This window comes from Electrophorus electricus, chromosome 5 (genome assembly GCF_041902795.1).
Source record: "Electrophorus electricus isolate QZ-2024a chromosome 5, ASM4190279v1, whole genome shotgun sequence".
NCBI classification, from domain to species: domain Eukaryota; kingdom Metazoa; phylum Chordata; class Actinopteri; order Gymnotiformes; family Gymnotidae; genus Electrophorus; species Electrophorus electricus.
Genome location: NC_137501.1, coordinates 23,917,988 through 23,938,298, shown reverse-complemented (window position 1 = coordinate 23,938,298; position 20,311 = coordinate 23,917,988). Strand labels below are relative to the sequence as shown.

The 20,311-nt window shown below is 39.6% G+C and overlaps 2 protein-coding genes across 10 annotated transcripts; both read left to right on the top strand.

The window, feature by feature from the left end:
- Positions 1–1,311: 1,311 nt before the first annotated feature.
- si:ch211-63p21.2 (FH1/FH2 domain-containing protein 1) lies at positions 1,312–7,347 on the top strand. The gene is made up of 9 exons (XM_027022855.3): positions 1,312–2,364; positions 2,599–2,742; positions 3,036–3,218; positions 3,589–3,708; positions 3,909–4,070; positions 4,545–4,792; positions 5,117–5,357; positions 5,537–5,645; positions 5,752–7,347. The coding sequence occupies exons 1-9, from the start codon at positions 1,912–1,914 to the stop codon at positions 5,763–5,765; spliced, it is 1,674 nt and encodes a 557-aa protein (XP_026878656.3). The 5' UTR covers positions 1,312–1,911; the 3' UTR covers positions 5,766–7,347.
- hnrnpcb (heterogeneous nuclear ribonucleoprotein C b) lies at positions 6,394–14,229 on the top strand. 9 transcript variants are annotated; one of them, XM_081714473.1, is made up of 11 exons: positions 6,407–6,498; positions 7,957–8,015; positions 8,164–8,183; positions 9,554–9,598; positions 11,309–11,574; positions 12,157–12,229; positions 12,318–12,365; positions 12,648–12,805; positions 12,895–13,008; positions 13,151–13,292; positions 13,407–14,229. In XM_081714473.1, the coding sequence occupies exons 4-11, from the start codon at positions 9,594–9,596 to the stop codon at positions 13,627–13,629; spliced, it is 1,029 nt and encodes a 342-aa protein (XP_081570599.1). In that variant the 5' UTR covers positions 6,407–6,498; positions 7,957–8,015; positions 8,164–8,183; positions 9,554–9,593; the 3' UTR covers positions 13,630–14,229. The 9 variants fall into 9 exon arrangements, with proteins under 9 accessions (XP_081570604.1, XP_026878667.1, XP_026878664.1 ...); XM_081714472.1 differs by having other exon boundaries at positions 8,160–8,183; XM_081714476.1 differs by lacking the exon at positions 8,164–8,183.
- Positions 14,230–20,311: the final 6,082 nt, after the last annotated feature.

Genomic DNA, 20,311 nt, shown 5'->3' with positions numbered 1-20,311 from the left:
CTTCCCTTTGACCTCTGACTGTAACAGATGCCGGGCTCTCCACCTACTGGAGCCCATAGCTAATTGAACATGATCATACATAATTACTGGGCAGACCCAAACAAGCAATTCCTATCACCTCCCCTGGGTTTACAAGTGAACGAAAACATTTTTTAAAGTACAGCAAATTGAAAACTGCCTGCTTTGTAGTATAACAGAAAAAAATACAGCATGTAATCAACCCAAGATTTCAAAAGAAGTGCGATGAATCAGTGTTTTGTTTTGTTTTTCATTTAATTTCATTCTTTTTGTAAATCATATATACAGGAACTAATATGAGCTACTTGAGCCACTGGTCATGTCTTCATGTTACATTTAGTCCCAGGTTTTTCACTTGAGCGAGAGCTGCATATTGTAGTGCTATTGAGTCAAGCTATTTAGTCAGGCCATATGGTTACACAGTGTACCATATGGGCATATGGTTAGACAGTGCTCCTTGGAATTGCCATAAACAATGTTAGGCTAATTGCAGACAACAGATGGGCTTTTTCTTACAGGCCTACATAGCATTGACAACATTTATGTATAGATGTCTTCATAGAGCAAACTCTCAAACTGCATGGCATGGTACCTAATTTAGACACAACCACATGTGTGGAGGAACAAATCATGTGCACAGCCAGAATGTAATGGGTATCATGAAGCTCCAGTTCCCAAGGGAACTTCATACATCTCTTATATTGTGAGACATGCACAACATTTTTATGTATGCATATAAGTTAGCAAAAAGTATACATTTTTGTTTAGTTAGTCAACTCTGGAAACCTGTGAGAGCATTAAAACAAGGCAGACTCTAAGCATGGTCATTCATATTGGACATATTATTTTTAATCTAATAAATTATTAATTATTAAATTAAATTATTAATTAAGTGTTTTCAGTGTATCTATTTCATGTCATTGTTGAATATCAAACAGCAAATACAACAGATATTTTTGTAATATCTGCAAATGTTCTGTAACCTTCCCTTCAAAAGAGATGGAAGGATGATGGATACATTATTACAAATATGAATTGTTCATGTCTTTCACAAGAGAGAGACAGAGGGCATCATGGTATGTTTGCGGAGGGGAGGGTGGAGATCAACGGACTAAGATAGTGCAGTTTGTATACTCAGGCAGCCATATAAACAGGAGATGTTGGTGTGATAAGGAAATTAAGGAAAAGGGTGCAGCTAAAATAAACACACACTGATATACATACACATTTGTGACTTGAACAGCCATTTGAAACATTAGACACATACTTTATAGTGGGAGACCAAGTGTCCCTTCTCTCTCACAGACTCTGGTGTCTGACATTTAAAGGCAATAAGAACCTTGACAAGCCAAGAAGCAATCCGGAGAACCTTTCTGAAATAACACTGCATGAGAAGATTGTGACCAAGGAATTTTTTTAATAAAGGTATTGTAAAAAGGACTAATAACAATGTTATCAGAACAAGTTGGCACATTCAGAGGAATAATAATTTGTTTGTAACATCATGTTCTGACCAAGATCCTGTTGGAACAATTTGTGGTTTTGGGTCTATCAACTTGGATTGAAAATAGAGTCATGTGGAAATAGTTAAGGTTGGTTTGCAAAGAGAAGCAGAATACCATTTGATCTTTGGATTGAGCTAAAGTTAGGATTGAAGGTTTTGTATGGATAAGAAGCATCTGAACATTGTATCTTGTGCAAACTGGAGTCAACTGAGAATGATGAGTATGAGATTTTCTTGTTATGCTGAAAAGATTGTAGTAACCTGAAAGGATTATATTGTAAAGTTGAGAAGCCAGATGTTTACATCTGTATCAACTGAATGGTTAAAAAATTCGAACAAAAATAGGTGTGAATAGATTTATATTTGATAAATCTTGACAAGAAGAGTCAATGAAACAATCGGAATTCTCCCCTCTAAACCAGTCCTGGGCTTCCTTCATAAACCACACCCCCCATCTTCGGCTAAACACTCTAGATTTCTCAGACCTCTGGGATGAAGAGGATCTTGACCTGGGAATTGCTGATGATGACCATTCCCAAAGCAATTCCGTATCCAGTCAAAATGCAGGACAGAAGTTGGATCCTCCAACACCTCCACCAGTCCCACCTATGGCTCCACCTCTTCTTCCATCCAGGCCTCCAGAGTCAGGCCATCAAACTTTGAGGCTCCACTGGAGGGAGCTGTTGAGTTTGCAGCCCCTGCCCAGAGTAAGTCGCTTTGGTCCTCTGTCTATTTGGGCTTGTTTGGAACCAGTGAGTTTAGACACCAACAGACTGGAGTATCTGTTTGAGACTAAAAGCAGCAGCAACAAGGCCCTCTGTGGTCTTATGGCTGGAAAACGGGTAAGAGCAATCACATCACATTTTACTCAGTTTTTACTAACTTCCTAATGCCATTAAAATAATGTGTTGTAAGAAAAGGTTACTATTTAGGTTAATGTAGATTATTTAGCATGATCTCCTTTCCATAATGCCAACTGTTCTATTCATTATTAGCAGTATGGCCTCAATAATTGTTCACTAAATATTACCAGTTACCAGCCAATTACCCTATGACAATTATTTCTCTGTCTGTAGCAGAAACAGCCATCTGTGACTGTGTTGGGTGTGAAGCGCAGTAACATCATTACTATAGCCCTGATCAGTCTGCCACCTCCCCACCTGCTCCCACCAGCCATATACAACATGGACTCTACAGTACTGGACAGGGAGGATGTGCAGGTGGATACCGAAAGCCTTACTGTCTGAATTCATCAGTAATCAGTCTTCTCTGTCAGAACTCCACCTCTACAATTATAAGAGTTTCTTTATTCACAAGCAAGACTTGACATAGATCTACTATTTTACTAGATGCAAAGACAGAGAATTAATAGCTAAGAATATGCAACTTAGTTGCAAATGTTGACACATTGGCAAATGTTGGCAAGCCACTGAATTCCATTGTGATTGCTTCTATGAAGCACATTATGGAAGATGGTAACATTTACTTTATATCTCAACATATTGTCATTTAGAGGCTTCAGTCTCTGGTCCCCTCTGAAGAGGAGCTGCATTTGATTAAGGAGGCCAAAATGCAAGCCCCACACTCTCCTCTAGCCCCTGCTGAGCAATGTCTTCTCATCCTGAGCAATATCTCTTACCTGAGACCCAGGCTTGAACTCTGGGCCTTTGCATTGGACTATGATATGCTGGAGAGGGTGAGAAGCAAAGAGAGATGAATAAGTGCATATTTGCATTTTAGTATTGTATTTTGCTAATAAATAGAACATACAAAATGTAGTTTCTAGTTGGCACAGGCCTAAATTTAAAACTAACATTTCAAATGGCAAAGAAGTCCGCTACCTCTCCCAGTTCTGATTTGATCTCATTTGACCATTTTTAAATAATATATTGTTGTAATGTTAAGCACATGTGATGCAAAATGGAACTTGCTTCCAATTATCACAGACCTAAAAAATAAAGCCTGAAATATAGAATGTTAGGTTACCGAATTTTGTTCTCAATTAGTGGTTTGTAACAATGTTTGTTTTTGTGCTGCATGGCTTAATGATTTGCTTGTGCGAACAGGAAATTGCTGAGCCTCTCTTTCATCTGAAACTTGCAATGGAACAGCTAGCAGCCAATCAGACATTCCGGTGCATTCTTGCAACAGTGCTTGCCATTGGCAACTTTCTAAATGGATGCAAGGTTAGTTTTTTAAATAGTTATCTGAAATACTTGTCCTTTCTGTAAACTAACAATCAATAGACGCCATCAGAAAACTCATGTAATAAACTCTTGTACCACCGAATCACACACACACAGTGCTATTCTTTCTCAATTTGCATGAAAGCCCCTCCTTCTCCCCCTCTAACTGCTTGTGGTCTTTGTGTGCCCTGCCTCATCAGGCTCGAGGTTTTGAGCTGAGTTACCTGGAAAAGCTCTCTCAAGTGAGGGACACGCATAGCCGGCAGCCCCTGCTGCACCACGTGTGTGTGTTATTGCTTCAGTTTTACCCTCAATCCTCAGACCTGTACTCCGACATTACAGCTGTCACCCGAGCCAGTAAGGTACTGTGTATGTAAACTGTATGTGTAAATTTATGCCACAAGCGCAAGCACGCACTAATTGTTCATCGCTCCTGAGCATTTCAAAAGAATGCCATTGCATTGGCCTTCACATTTCCAGATTAACACATCAGTAGACTTGTGCTGGGGAAAGACTTTCTTAATTAATAAATGGATATTAATATATTGGGAGACAAATAAACTAATAAAAAAATATAGCAAAGAAATGCATGAAAATGTCCTAAATGTACTGTATTTTTATAGTGAGGAAATGAATTTGTATCTAATTTATAAAAGCACCTTTGGTGGTATTAGAATGCCAAATTATCTTACATTTATATTTTTGGCATTTAGCAGATGCTCTTATCCAGAGCAACTTCCAAAAGCTTTTACCCAGCTCTGTCAGAAGCACAGCCTTAAATGGAATGAACAGCATTACTCCTCAGTATCAATAAGCAGAATCCTTTTCTCTGCCAGTGTGACTACTCTCAGGTTCAGGTTAACCTCTCACAGTTGGAGGCCCTTTGCAAAGCATCCTGGGAGCAGCTTCACCTGCTACAGAAGGATGATGAGAGGAAGAATGGAGGAAGTGCAGGAAGAGGAGAAGGTGAAGAGAGGACGAGTAGGACAGAGGGGTCCCTCCGCCAAAGACTGCCAGTTTTCATGAAAGAGTGTGATGAGAGGCTGAAGATGCTCCGAGCCATCCATCGAAGAGTCATCAATAGGTAGCTAATGAAAGACTTAACCATCACCAGGTCCCATAGGAAACAATGCTTGTGTGAAAGTGGTTAGTACTGCTAAAGGAATCAAATTAGCAATAATTAAGATTAGTCATCAAAAATTACAACACAACACTCAATTCAATTCATTTGAATTCAAGATAGCTTTATTGGCATAAGTATATGTGGTACAATATTATGAAAGCACTGAAAATATAATTTGAAAAAGGTAATAATCATATTTAGTTCTAATAACAATAATACTAATTAATCATATTTAAAGGTAATAATAACTCAAACTCTGTCACTTTCTGTCTCTCCCTACATGAGGTTCCACTCATTTCTGTTGTACCTGGGCTACTCACGCTCTGTAGTGAGGGAAACAGATGCAGGTATGTTCTGCAAGACTGTTAGTGACTTTGCTCTGGAGTACAGGGCCATCCGCCACACCATCCTCCAGCAGAGAGGGAGGGAGCAAGAGCGTGAAAAAGAACGAGAGATGAAAATGGAGAGAAGTCGAGACGTTTCCACTCCCAGTGGCAAAGACCAGACTCTACAAAACCCATGTCAGGTAAGAAGGAGGGACATGAGGTATTGTGGTTTTTTGTGACAAGTATCAAAACTGAACAAAATTTTTAAATAGATTAAATGCAGTAGCCAAAATTCAGAGGGTGTTTTGTGTGTGTGTGTGTGTGTGTGTGTGTGTGTGTGTGTGTGTGTGTGTGTATGTGTGTGTGTGTGTGTGTGTAGGACAGTGAGGAGCAGTCCAAGCTGGAGAAAGTGTTGCAGACTCCTGTGTCATCCTTTCATTTTGACATTAGTCCCCCCCGCCGCCGCAGCAAGACACTAAACACCAGAGGTAACACACACACCCATGCTCACACACAGGCTCAAAGAGATGGGGAATCACCCAGTTACATCCATAAAAGCAGACCTATTAGTAATACTGTTCTTTTAATTTTCAGGTTCTCTTCAGTGAAGACTGAAGTTTTAAAAGACGCTCACACAGTCATCAGTCTACTTCTCATAATCTAGACTAACACAAGTGTATTTTCTAGCATCAAACTACTACTACAAAGTATAAAGTAATTAAAGCAAAATTATTGGTGGAAACTTGAAAATTAAATGAAACATTAATTCACAGTCTACATTACACTACAACAATGCAATAACTTTTTAATCACACTTTAATTTATTTCTCTCTTTTTAATGGTCTACCTGCATATAAATCAATGCTTGTTATTAACGTTTGTTCAGTCTCTGTTTTATTAGCAGTTCCCTATCTTCTGCACGTCAAAGCTAGATTCAGTGAGACTGGTCCCACTATCTTATCGTATAGTTCAGGTCCTGGAGGGCCACATAGATCACTCCACAGTTTAAGTGCTTTCATTTAGCACACTTGATTATCCAAATCAATTGTTAGAAAAGTACAATACTACGGTTAGAAACCTGTATTTGTTCAATCTTTGTAGCTGTTTTTTTCCCCAAATCCCGTTCAAGTTGTCACTGATATGTAGGCCATTGGAGGCGCTCACTGTGAGATAGGGATTCTTAATACAACCCGGCACATTGTAAATGCCCAACCTCTTTGCGCATCCGTACGACGCCATTTCGTGCACTCGCATTACGATATCCTCTGAGCGAGCAGACACGGACTTTGTCATCAAACAGTACTGCGTCGAATTTTAATCATTTTTAGTCTTAAGCTCCTGGTGAGTATTTTGGTTCGAGAGATTTTTGTGATTTTTATTTTTTCTAACTTTGACCTATCTTTGGAGCATTTTTTGTTTTTACTTTTATTGCATTTTTCTGGTTACTCGGTCTGTGATGGTTTGGTGGCGTACATTTTGTGATGCCGAGGTAGAGCAGCCTACGAGTGAAAAGAATTGCTTTGAGATGGCGACAACATTTTTGCTTTGTTTTGTTTTTTAATGTCAGTGTAATTTTTAACTTTTTGCAGGACTACTTCCGGTAGTGCAGATTGTTCGTTACGGAGCGTATTTTTGAAGTTGATGTGGATTATATGTAGCCTAAGAATGGACGAGCTCGGTTGTGTTTCCAAGATGGTCGTTTTTTCCCCACCGTGGCTGGAATTAGGAGTCATAAAGCCTTTTAAATTGATTTTTAACTTTATGACTATTTTTCCAACATAGCCTACATAGTCTGCTTTTGTTCTCAGTGTAGGCGTTTGGACCAAGCCTGTCCGGGTTATTGCGATTGTTTTCGATGCATTGCTTATTTTTTGAGGCTCATTGGTACACTTTGAACACTGGCTTTCCTTTTGGATTTTATGCAATTATGTCATTTTTTAAGGCAATGTTTTTAATTGATGAATGTCGGCATTTTTATGGACTGCAGAGTCATCTGTCATATCGGGAGAATTACGTTGTATTTGTTTGGAGCCGCTAAAACTGGTTGTGTAACCCTGTTAACATTCTGCGGACTTGGGTCTTTGCTGCGTAACTGTTGTAACCGTAGTATCTTGTCATTAAAATTAAATCACGGACGTTAAGGTCAAATTGTTGCGTTGATGAACACAATAAATTACGACTGCTTGATAATCCAGGACGATTTCTCATTTTTTATTAACTACGACAATGTCCTTGATAGAATAGGGCAGAATGGAGGCTCATATGTCATTAGGCATGTGCTTTTTCACAATTGGCCATATATAACCCCCAAAAACACTGATGGCTCACGTTCTGGCCCTACATATCCAGAATACTGTTAATAATTAAAATGTCTCCTATGTAGCCAATTGCACTTTATTATAAAACCAGAGAATACTGATAATATGAGAGGAGGCAAAACAACCGATGTATTTGTAATACTTGATGGCATTAAATCATATCCAGGGGCATTAGATGGTTGTTTAGCAAGTGATGGGGTCCACTGTTACTCAAGAACAGTAGTGTTTAATATCCATTCTGTCAGCAAGATGTACTTCTCACATCACCCATCATGAAACCATCTTTGTGACCTACATTTGTGTTGGCAGCTGGATGGAGATTGTAAAATGCACCCATTTTCATTCTGGGATATGGTATTGAAGGACACTCCACTGTACCATATTGATCTGTCATTTCAAGCACTTCATAAATGAGCATTGCTTGCCACATTTGACTTGATTATGCATAACTATCAGACCTAAATTGTTGATTTAAACCTAGACTGAGACAGGGTATCGGGGCAAGCACCAGTACACCCTCATCACCATGACCATTTACATGTAAGTGATGCTCAGCAATGGTTGCCATGCACTTTTCCTTGGTATTTAATGTAATGTAATTGACTGTCTCCATTTGGTCAAATAACCAGTTCTCAGTTAATTTTCTTGTTTTTGTTCCATCCATTTTTTTTGTTTGTTTTTAAGGCAGCTGGTTTGAACAGCCGGTCTGTAAGTTTTTGTTTCTGTCTCCATCCAATTATCAAAAGGCTTATCAAAGAGTATCTTGCATTTTATAGGTTAGCTGTAACAGAAATAGCTAGATTAATATAGATGTGATTCTCTGTCTCCACATGTTAGAGCTGTAGTGTTTTTAAATATGAATCTTTCCATAGTAAACATGTTTGACCTTCCTAAGTACTATAAGATCCCTTATGTGCTATGACCACGTGCATGGATTTATTTAAGATTTCAAGACAAAAACCCCACAAACAAATTTAATTTAATCCTGAATGTGTACAGTTGAATATTTATTATTACTAGTTTCTAAATTTCAATCCACACACAAACAGAATGAAAACAATCAAAACTGCAGTTTATAAACCAGTGTTAATAAAATAGCTGAAGTGCTTTTTCCAGTTAATTTTGTTACTGTCTAATGATGTGGCTCATAGTTTTAGGTTGCAATATGCCATGGTGTGAGTTCTCACTATTGTCACTGGCTCTGAAAGATCTGTGTTTTCCCTCTTTACCTTTACCTATTAGTTTTTATTGGTTCTTCTAGTGGTTTATGCATAATATCCATAAAATGTTATTTATTATGGACTGTATCTTTGTTAATGATTGGCCTAAAGCAGTAATGTTCCTCAAAGGCCAGATTTTTCACCCTGCCTTTTTCTATAAGTAGGTGGTATAACACAATGGCCAATCAGTGCTCAGTGAGTACAAAAACCTTCAGTGGGTTTGGTTTCTTGAGCCAGGATTGGGTAGCAGAAGTACCAGATTCCATGTGTTTAGAAACAGTACCAATGAGTAGTGTACTGCTCGGACATTGATGGTGACAACTGGAAACTCTCTCAATATCTCTTTCTGTGAATGTATAAAGAGCTTAATGGTTTGCCTTTGGGGTGGGGAGAAGGGAAGGATCATTACTTGTAGATGCTTCAACTCTACCAGTAGCTCTTTCAGAGCGATGAGCCTCCCCCACCCTGATACCATTGATAACGAGGCCTGGTGTCTTATGAATGGGGTGAAGGGAAAGTTTAGAATATCAGGTGGCCTTTTTTATTGTTTCCTGCAGAATGGTTAGGAATCAGTGATAATATTCAGTCTATCACAGTGGACTGCAGACCCCCTAGGTGGGTTTATGTATGCATCACATGTTGGTCATTGCTTTGTTTTACCACTGGGTGGAACCAGTTCTGCCTTTGTTTGGCCCTTGAGTTCGACCTTGGTGGAGGAGTGCTGTTAATATCTAACTACCTCTCAAGACCCAAGGTTACATCACTCACCCACCCTACCCCCAGTCTTAATATTACCCAAAATGCACTGCTGGTTGGCCGCTCACTAGCGACCAATAATGACCCTCTTTTCTCCAACAGAATCAGGCAGACAGACGGCTCGACCTGAATAACACACAGAATGGAGTGAGTTCTAACTATTCAAATCCCCCCCAAGACATGTACTAAACTACATTTTACAAATACCTAAACACGCACTGTATAAGTGAGCTATAGTTTACATCCTACACACGTGCTGTCTAGTGAAAAAAACACTTACAACACCCTATTGATATAGGCATTTATAATTCATTAAGCATGTATCATATTAAACATGCCATAATAAGGATTATCATGTACAACTTACCAAACATCTCTCCCCAGTTATGAAGTGTAAGACTTTATACATTGTGTATCAGCATTTTGTGTACATTAGTATTGACATTAAGTAGTAATAATGCCTGAATGTTTCAAAATTATAAATTAATTTATGAAATGTTCAGAAAATATTTACCTCAGACATAATGTAAATGAGTTGATTTTAAACACGGTTGATGTACCACATAATTCCAAATACCACAGCAAACACCTAGCAAGACAATAGCAAACACTTGGTATCACCCTAGCACCCACTTGGGATTACATAGCAAAAATGTCACAATTCTGTATCCAAAACACAGATGCTGAAAAAAACTCACTTAGCGCTATAAACATCCTCGAAACACGATCCATAAAATCCATAAATGAGCAAAACTAATTATTAACCCAATTACAGCAGACTGCTTCAAATGCAACCTCAGGATGATGATCTGGTTTCCTCATTCATTGAGATTGTTTGTTTACCTCAAAGAACCATGCTTATGTCTGTACTTGCCATCATTTAAAATGTTTCCCAAGAAAAGTATCTCATAAAAATCAAAATGATCTGTACACAGTCCACTTTTAATTAATGGGATAGCCATTTGAATTTATTTAGTGTATATGAAGTGCTAGAATTGGGCATGGGAGGGGACTATAGATCTTATAATTTCAATTTAAATTGGACTCTTCTGAAGTGTCTTGCAGTATCAGCTTTGGACTAAAATTACTTAATTGCCCTTTGATATTAGATTCCATACACAATGACTCAACGTCAAATTACCATCTGTTATGAAAACTGTGCAAATCCTGTCCTGGATGCAGTGTCCTGCAGATCTTATTGTAGTCCTTGCTCAAAAATGAATGACTGATTCAATTCATAAAGGGTTAGAAAAAAAACCTTATTTCCATCAGGCTATACAAGTTTGGACCTCGTATGCAGTTTTATTTTCCATTCCATTCATGTAGTAGTTTATAAACCCTCCACAAACCATTGAATCCAGAACTCTTCTGCATACATTCTGCACACCTAGAATCCAAGGGGGGGGGGGGGGGGGGGGGGGGGGGGGGGGGTTGCAAGTTCAAAAACTGATCATAGCCTCACCGGGAAACGGTATTGAAAGCACACTCTTAAGTTCTAATATCTTCCATTTTGCCAAACTGTTTACCAGAACGCATTTGCAAAACTTACTCAAGTAGAATTAGTATACGAAATCAAATTATTGCCTTGGGTAATTCTTAGGTGCTCATTGCTCAAGGCCATCAATTATTAAAAAGTTTCATAAATCTGACCCGTCATTTGATATAATCCTCCTATGAGGTAGGTTCTTTATTTCTTGCGATAGCTCACTCAACCAGTATGGACCTGATGGGATTAGCATATTTACTAGCCTAGCGTAATTACTCCAGTGGTCATTCTGGCATTCATCCTCTTTTTTTCTTATCTTTGTTTTTATCCTCCACCTTCCCTTGTTGTCTTTCCTTTCCGTTGCCACCCAGCCGCTCGCCGACAGCCTGCAGCCCTATGGCGAGTAACGTGACCAACAAGACTGACCCTCGCTCACTGAACTCACGTGTTTTCATCGGCAACCTGAACACCATGCTGGTGACCAAGGCCGATGTGGAGGCTATCTTCAGCAAGTATGGCAAGATTGTGGGCTGTTCCGTGCATAAGGGCTATGCCTTTGTCCAGTACGCCAATGAGCGCAATGCTCGTGCAGCAGTTTCGGGTGAGGATGGTCGCATGATCGTTGGCCAGGTGCTAGGTAAGGTTTAGTTTGACTGTTGCTTTAATTTAAAGGTGAATCCTGATCACCCCTCCCCCTGTTAGTCTTGTAAAGCTTAGCTCCTACCTTGACATCCTGCTCTTTTACCTACAATCTTTTATCTATGGGCACTGGTAGCTCAGAGGTTAAGGTACTTGACTTGTGATTGGATGTTTGCTGGTTCGAGCCCCACCGCTGCCACTTTTGGGGCCCCTGAGCAAGGCCCTTAACCCTCAGTTGCTCAAGTTGTACTCAGTCATAATTGTAAGTTGCTTTGGATAAAAGTGTCAGCTAAATGCCATAAATGTACAATGGCAGCTGAAGTTCCTAAATAACAGTTGAATAGGTTTAAGCAAGTAGATCTTCTATATAAATACAATTATTTTTGCCAGTTTTATATAGAATTGAGGCCTTTTATATAGAATCTTCTACTACTTTTTAAATCTAGTTAATACGGATTGAATGGAAAGTTCTGCTTAGTGTCCCTTTAAATATTTTTACCAATGCTGAAATCGTTTAAATTTGAAGAGAATGCATTTAAACCATGCAGCTGGGTCTCTCATTATTCTCTGTCTGGGGCAGACATTAACCTGGCAGGTGAACCAAAACCTCACAGATCGAAGACCATCAAGCGCTCAGCCGGAGATATGTACAGGTTTGTCATTCTGCCTCTTGTTGTTCTATTTTTTATTAGCTCTGTTGTCTAGAGTTAATCAAACTCATTGCTGTTACTTTTTCTGTAGCTCTTCATTTGATCTGGACTATGACTTTCAGAGAGATTATTATGACAGGTGAGTACATTTTCCTTCTCTACTTATCATCCTCATTCCCTCTGCTCATACATACGTCCTCTCCAAAACTAAATTGCTTTGGATGAACATTCATAGATAATTCATGACTAGTTAACCTCTGATTGTCAGATGTCAGCACTGTGTTTGTGTTTGTGTTTGTGTTTGTGTTTGTTTGTGTGTGTGTGTGTGTGTGTGTGTGTGTGTGTGTGTGTGTGTGTGTGTGTGTGTGTGTGTGTGTGTGTGTGTACGCATTCATGGGTCAGTGTGTTTGCACTTCCATAGGGTGTACTCATACCCATCACGGGTTCCTCCTCCTCCTCCCCCGCTCTCCCGGGCTGTGATCCCCTCGAAGCGGCCTCGGGTCAGTGTAAGTGGGGGCAGCCGGCGCACCAAGAGCAGCTTCTCCACCAAGAGCAGCAGCCAACGCACCTCCCGCACAAGTCAGTATACACACACGTATATACAAGTGTATGAATGTGAGAAAAGTACGGATGTGATGAAGCCAACAAAAACCTGTGTTTGTGTGAAGTGAGGGCTGATGATCTGCAAGCCATTAAGAAAGAGCTGACTCAAATCAAACACAAAGTGGACTACCTGCTGGAGAGCCTGGAGCGAATGGAAAGAGAACACAGTAAGAAGTCAGGTACACACATACGTACATACATGCATGCATACATACATACATACATACACCACACCACAAACAGTTAAATACAACCATGGACTCTGTTCCATTTCTCTGGTGACATGGGCTTTCTCTCTTGTTTTTACTCTGCATGCTTTAGAGATAAAGAGCACTAAAGTGGAGGAGACATCCCCCCAGCACCCCAGCGGGAAGAAGGAGCGAGAGAACTTGGAAATTAATGACTATGAGGAAGAGGGGGACCTTCTGGAGGAGGAGGAGGTGAGTGAAGAAGTTGGATGGAGGTAGGGAAATGTTGAACAAAGAAATGATAAAGGGAGATATATTTGAGAAGAAAACTGGATTCTTCGTTGTTGGTTCACCTGTGTGTGGGTGTGTTTGTGTCTTTATGTGCGAAGATCAAGAGTCGTGGAAGGGAGGAAGATGAAGAGGAAGAAGGGGAGCAAGAGGAAGGGGAAGATGATGGCGACAGTGCTAATGGAGACCACTCTTAAACAAGATTTCTTTGCCTCACACAAACACACAGACACAAACAGACTTTATGTGGAAAGACATGTGTGTCTAGAACTTTGCCACATGTGGGAATGCATGCATACAGTTAAATCCATGCTTCTCATTTAAGTTACACAAGCTGGTACTAAAATGAAAAACAGAAATCCTGTTGGGAATTTACATTTCCTTATCTGTTGCCCTTCCACATGCACACATGAACATAACCTGACCTTCATCTCCAGGGGCTTCGTAAACAGAGTTCTCATTTTCTCTCCATCTCACCACCACAAACTCCTTCTTTTACCAGTATGTCGTGATGATTCTTGTTTCTATAGTCCTCTTTTCCTTCACTTCTTTCTCCTATTTTCTACTTCCTTCAACTGTGATTTAAAGGCTGAATGAATAGAATAATTTATTGTTGCACTGCCCACCCTCACCAGCTAGTATCACTAATTGTTTTGTTGTAAAGGTCAATTGGATTTGATTAAAAATATTTTACAGGTTGAGCAAGAGGGAGTTGCAGATCAGTAATCAAAAGACCTCATGTAAAGGAGTTTAGCTTGTACAGTATATATTTTAATTTTTTTCTGTCTTGGTTTGTTGTGACAAGTACAGTAATAGGAGCACTCAGTTTCAGAGAAATGTAATTCGTGTTTGTTGCTCTTTGTTTCTACTTTTTCCATTTTACTTTCGGTCTGTGTAATAAATTTCAATAAAATTCTACATGTTTTTGTGTAGTGTTTCTTGGCTTTTTAAGAACCTCTCTCATTAAACTGATCTAACAATTATTCTCAGGCACCAGAGGCATTTTGAGTACTTATTTGAAATTGGAGATAGCAGGCCTCCAGTGTAAGTTTATCATATTAAGAAAAGCTCTTTAATCAAGCTGTTTTGAGATTTCCTCATGTACTCAAAATCCTGTTACAAGGGCTGTGGTAAGTTTACATATTGTATGGCTCTTGTGACATGAAACCTAAACTTTCAAAGATTTTACACCCATTACTGCATTGCTCATTTCACATTAAATATTCATTTAACCCATTATCAATAAGAATAAGAAAAAAGTCTCTATACCCAGTTTTAACCAAGAGCCTGACATTTCATTTATTATTTTTTTTATCCTTTCTGTTCAGCGTTCTATAATATTTTTCCAAACAATAGATGTATCAGGGTATCACCTCCTTTTTTCCCTCTTCCACTTTTTCACACTACTCAAATTGTCCGGTTGGGTGGTGTTAGCAGTATTCTCTCTCCCCCCACCCCTTCCCAAAGTTGAAACCTATACCACTGCTACCCAGTATAGTATGTATAAGCTGGGTTAAGAAAACATGGGTGCACAGTAATAAAGAATCATGTGAGCTAAGAACAGGTTTGCATTGGCTTCACAGCAGCTTTACTCTCTGTGGTCCACTGGACCCAAAGGAACGTTTCAATGTAAGGTATTTCAACTTTGTTCAAACAAGTCCCATGAATGCAAGGATGCAGCCCCTCAAAAGCTTCTGCAACTGGTAGGTGGTTAATAAGGAAGGCAAGTGTCAAGGAGCAGCAATAGATTCAATCTGTTTAGAAGCAGTACCAATCAACAGCCTACTGATACCACAATGATAGTAACTTCCGGAAACCTACACCAATGGCTCTCTCTCCTTAAGTGTATAAAGGGCTTAATGGTTTGGGGATGGGGTCATCACTTGTATATGATCTGATAACCACCCACATACCATTTACAATGTGACCTGGTGTCTTGTGACTTGCGGCTAGGGCTGTGGGGGGAGGTGGGTGTAATTTACAATATCAGGTGGCCTTTTTTATTGTTTCCTGCAGAATGATTAGGAATCAGTGATAATATTCAGGCTATCACAGTGGACTGCAGACCCCCTAGGTGGGTTTATGTATGCATCACATGTTGGTCATTGCTTTGTTTTACCACTGAGTGGAACCAGTTCTGCCTTTGTTTGGCCCTTGAGTTCAACCTTGGTGGAGGAGTGCTGTTAATATCTAACTACCTCTTAGGACCCAAGGTTACATTAGCCCCCCCAGTCTTAATATTTACCCAAAATATGGTTGCAGGGTGGCCACTCACTAGCAAACAGTAATGACCCATTTTTATCTAACAGAATCAGGCAGACAGATGACTTGACCTGAATAACACAGAGAATGGAGTAAAGTCAAGTTTATTTAGTTGTCATAAAGCAGCTTTACAAATGTATAGTTCCAGATCCCTGGAAAAAACTCCCTGGGTGGAATTATTCTATTTCTTATTAGCACTCTTGTCTAGAGTTAATCAAGTCCATTACACCTTCTTTTCTGTAGCTCCTCTTTTGATCTGGACTATGTCTTTTAGAGAGTTTAATATGACAGGTGAGTACATTTTCCTTCTCTGTTTCTCATCCTCCCAATGGTTCACCTCTGCTCAGACACACACTTCCTCTCCAAAACTAAATGCTTTGGCCGAACATCCATCTGCCTGCAAGGTGTGACTGTTCACGTGCCTGTTGAGTCAATGGATTATTAGTTTTGTGTTTCATAATTAATGAATAATTAATTTGTCTCACATTTTGTGCTGTCAGTCTTTTCTTGATTGACATTTTTATCTAAGGCATGACATGCCTATAACCCTGATCATTAGTCGTGTGTTAGATAATTCATGATTGGTTAATCTCTCACATTATCAGACATCATCATTGGAATGGGCATATTATGTATCTCTGGCAGAATTCTTTAGAACTAATGTGTGTGTGTTTGTGTTTATGAGTGAGCATGTTTGCACTTCCATGGGGTGTACTCATACTCCCAGGTGGCCTCAGGTCAGCATGACTGGGGGCAGCTGTCGCACAAAGAGCAGCTTCTCCAACAAGACACACAAACACAAGCAGGCACACATGTGCAGTTTATCACTTGTGCAAATGTAAGCACAATGCATAATGAGGCTGTGGAAAAGAAACAGATAAGTAAGTGTATGTGTGAGTCTGTCAAGTCAGGGCTGATGATCAAACACAAAATGGATTACCTGATGGAGAGCCAGGAGTGAATGGAAGGAGAGCACAGTAAAAAAAAAATGGTGCTAAAGGAGAGCACGAGACAACTCTTAAACAAGTTTTCTCTTTCTCCCACAGGCACACAGATTTTATGTGGAAAGACAGTACAGTTAAATCTATACTTCCTATGAGAAAACTACATGAAAAAGAGAAAAAGAGTTCAGAATTCCTCATCAGAGGCCTATCCACACACATGCATGAACACAACCTGATGTTCCCCCACAGGGGGACAGATAAACAAAGTTCTCAATTTCTCTCCCTCTCCCCACCCCAAACTCCTTGTTTTACCAGTGTAGGCATGTGTTTGTGATTCTAGTTCTTAAAGCCCACTTTTCTTTCACTTATTTATATCCTATTTCCTACTTCCTTCAATAGTCATTAAAGGTTGAATAAATAGAATAATTTAATGCTGCACTACTAGATCTCACCAGCTTGTGTCAGTATCACTTACTTTTTTAGTCAACTGGATTTGACTTGAAGTAGATAGTGCAGGTTGCCTGAGAGTGAGTTTCAGATCAGTAATATATATATATATATATATATATATATATATATATATATATATATATGTGTGTGTGTGTGTGTGTGTGTGTGTGTGTGTGTGTGTAATACATTTAAATAAAATGCTATATGTTTAAGTGTAGTGTTCCTCTCACATTAAATTCATAAACGGATCTAACAATTATTCTCCGGTGCCAGAGGCTTTTTAAGTATTTTTTGAAATTATGTATACAAATATACAAAAACTCCTTGTGTTCTCAAAAGCCTTTCACAGTGGCTGTGGTAAGTTATACTCTCTTGCTCAACAGAGATGAAACCTAAACTTTCAGAAGTTTTAGGTCCATTATTCTTTCTTGTCACATTAAGTGTTCATTTAAGAGCAAGAAATAACCCTCTACATCCAACTCAAACTAAGAACCTAACAATTTGATTTTTGGCCCTTTCTGTTTAGATTGGATTAACATGATTTTTTTGTACAAAAACACTGGCCAGTAAAACAGCTGTAGCATTAAACTGGGTTACCAAAAAGGTGTGTACAGTGAAGAAGAATCATATGAGCTAACAGATTTGCCTCTGAGTTACTAGCAGCTCTGTTGCCTAGGGACCCTATAGGACCCAAAAGACATATGGCATTTCAACTTCAACTTTCTGTTTCTGTTCAAACAAGTCACGAGTCACATATGTGCGACATGATACAGTCTCTCAAAAGCTTCTGCAACTGGTATGGTGCTAATAAGGAAGGCAGGTGTTGCTCAGTGGCAGGGCTATGCTAGCACATTAGATTATTCCTATGTTTTTGGCCAAAAAACTTTCAGTTAAAGTTTAGCTAGTTGCTGTAGGGTTTCACATTCACACTAATTGTTTTTGTCTAGTTATGTCTGTCTCAAGATTCCTTTATGGTTTCCACATGGCAGGTGGCAATAGCACATAACCAACTTTAGAGCATTCAGTTTCTTATCTGGTCTGCACAATATATTTTGTAGTTTCAACCAGATTGTTCTGGCAGAGAAAGTTGATTTGGCTCATGATCTGTTTGATGGATTTTTTTGCAGGTAATGTGATATTACTTGCAGTACAGGTGAGTTTGTTGCATATATAAATAGTGGATTAAACCAAGAGCACTTGTCTGTAAGTACAATGTAAAAATACAAAGCATAGTTTTAGGGCTTATATGAAAACACCCTTCACCAACAGCTGGAGAGGGTTTGCTAGTTCACCTATGCCAGTTCACCCAAAGCATGAAAATGATTTGGAGAATCAGACTGCCAGGCCAAAGAATATATGAGATTTGTTGTTATTACTGGAGGGGGGTACAGATGGTACAGTGGCACCATGTCAAAGTCTAAGCATTCATTAATTGTGCTTTGTTTGTGTGTGTGTGTGTGTGTGTGTGTGTGTGTGTGTGTGTGTGTGTGTGTGTGTGTGTGCTGACAGTGCAGAAAGGTCCAGAGGATGATTTTGAGCCTGAGTGATTAAGAAGGTAGATAGAGGGGGGAGGTTAACCAGTGAGAGAATGGGACCATGAAGAGAGAGAGGGAGTGAAAGGTGGACACAAGTCATTGTGAGAGATAAAGATTGCTTGTTTGTCTTCCTTATAAGGGGAGGATGAGGGATGATTTGCAGCATGGATACTGGAGATATGCACCACTGTCTCACTCTCACATACACTCTCTCACATTCTTCTTACACCCATGCTAAAAATCCAAACTGATACTAAGCAGGAAGTAAATATAAACATAATGTAGCATACTTGAAAAACCAATGTATTTTACATTTTCAGCAGTGAATGCGCAATTGAGTGATGAAAGATCAAAACTTAATACACATGCATTTGTATTTGTGAGAGAATCTCCTGGAAGGAGTGTTAAAAAAGAATGATGTAAACAGAGCCAAGCTGGAGACTAAAGGAGAGAGAATAAAAGAGTGAAGGGATGAAAGTGAAGCAGAAAGCCAAAGAGAGGTCATGAGCCAGTGTAGAAGACTATAACAGTTTAGAAGAGTAAAACAGCTGTGTGAGAGAGAGAGGGGGGGGGGGGGGGGGGAGAACGCAAGAAAGCGAGAAAGTAAGCAAGCAGTGTACACTCCAGGGGTGATTTACTGGGCCTAGCTCCCACTAAGAATTTGACTCTGTGTCTGTATATGTGTGTGTTGAAATACCTGGCTCCTTTCCTTTCTGAGCATGTTTGTTCAGTAGGCTTCTTTTAAAAAATGGACAGTAGTTATTTGCAACTGGGATTTGGGCCCCTCTTTAAAATGAACTGTATTGTGCATTGCCGTTGCCATATGGTAGAATGCAAATGAGAGAAAGTAAAATGACGAGAGAGCAAGAGACAAAGGTTGATTATCAATAGATGCAAGGCAGTTTGGAAGGAGGACGGACTGTGGGATTTACTCTGCATCCTGTCCCAATGGCGGTTTACAGTCCATGGACAGAGAGAGAGAAAGGGGCAAGGCAGGGGCACAAAAAAGGTGGAGTTAAAAGAATGAGCCCAGCTGAAGGAAGGGAGAATGGGAGAGGAGGGATTAAAGCTCTCCTGAGAAGAAACCGGATCTCCTTCCAGACCTCGGCTGTTTTTCTCTTCTTCCTATATACATCCTTGTATTCATCTCTCTCTCTCTCTCACTCTCTTTTTTTCTCTCACATAGATTACTTTCTTGCATAAAATATTTTAAGGTTAGACTGTGTTGTGTTTATTTTTCCACATTTTTGATCCATTTTGATACCAGTATTCCACTCCTATGTATGATTTCTCTCAATTTAAAATATTTACCTGGCATTCTAGGAGACGACGTATGCACTCCACCCCGTGGCTACCAGTCAGTGGGGGATTACTGTGTTAAAGGGGGAGTTAAAGTTTGATCATATAAATCTGTAAGAATGAGAGCCGAGGTGAGGCAGAGTTTTTGAACCTCAGGGTGGTAATTTCAAAGAGGATGTACTAACGAATCAGTTTTTTCTGACTCATCCAAATTGTGCATGATGTCATCATAATTCATGCCTGCAGGACTAATATGTAAAGTGAGTTGTTGGGTGTGTGTCTGAGAGCGAGAACACGAGTGCTGATTGCATGAATGTAAACAGAGCTGATGTCATTGTCGTTGATGCACCGCCATCAGCCACTGTCGAGCTGTTATTTCCATGGTAACTGTTCAGCAGCCATTCACAGGTGAGATGCTACCAGTCAGCTACCAGTGCACAGTAAAAAAGAAAGCCGCAACTCCTCTTGGAGCAGCGCAGGTGTTTACACACAAGTGTTTATATTCTCCTAATGCAT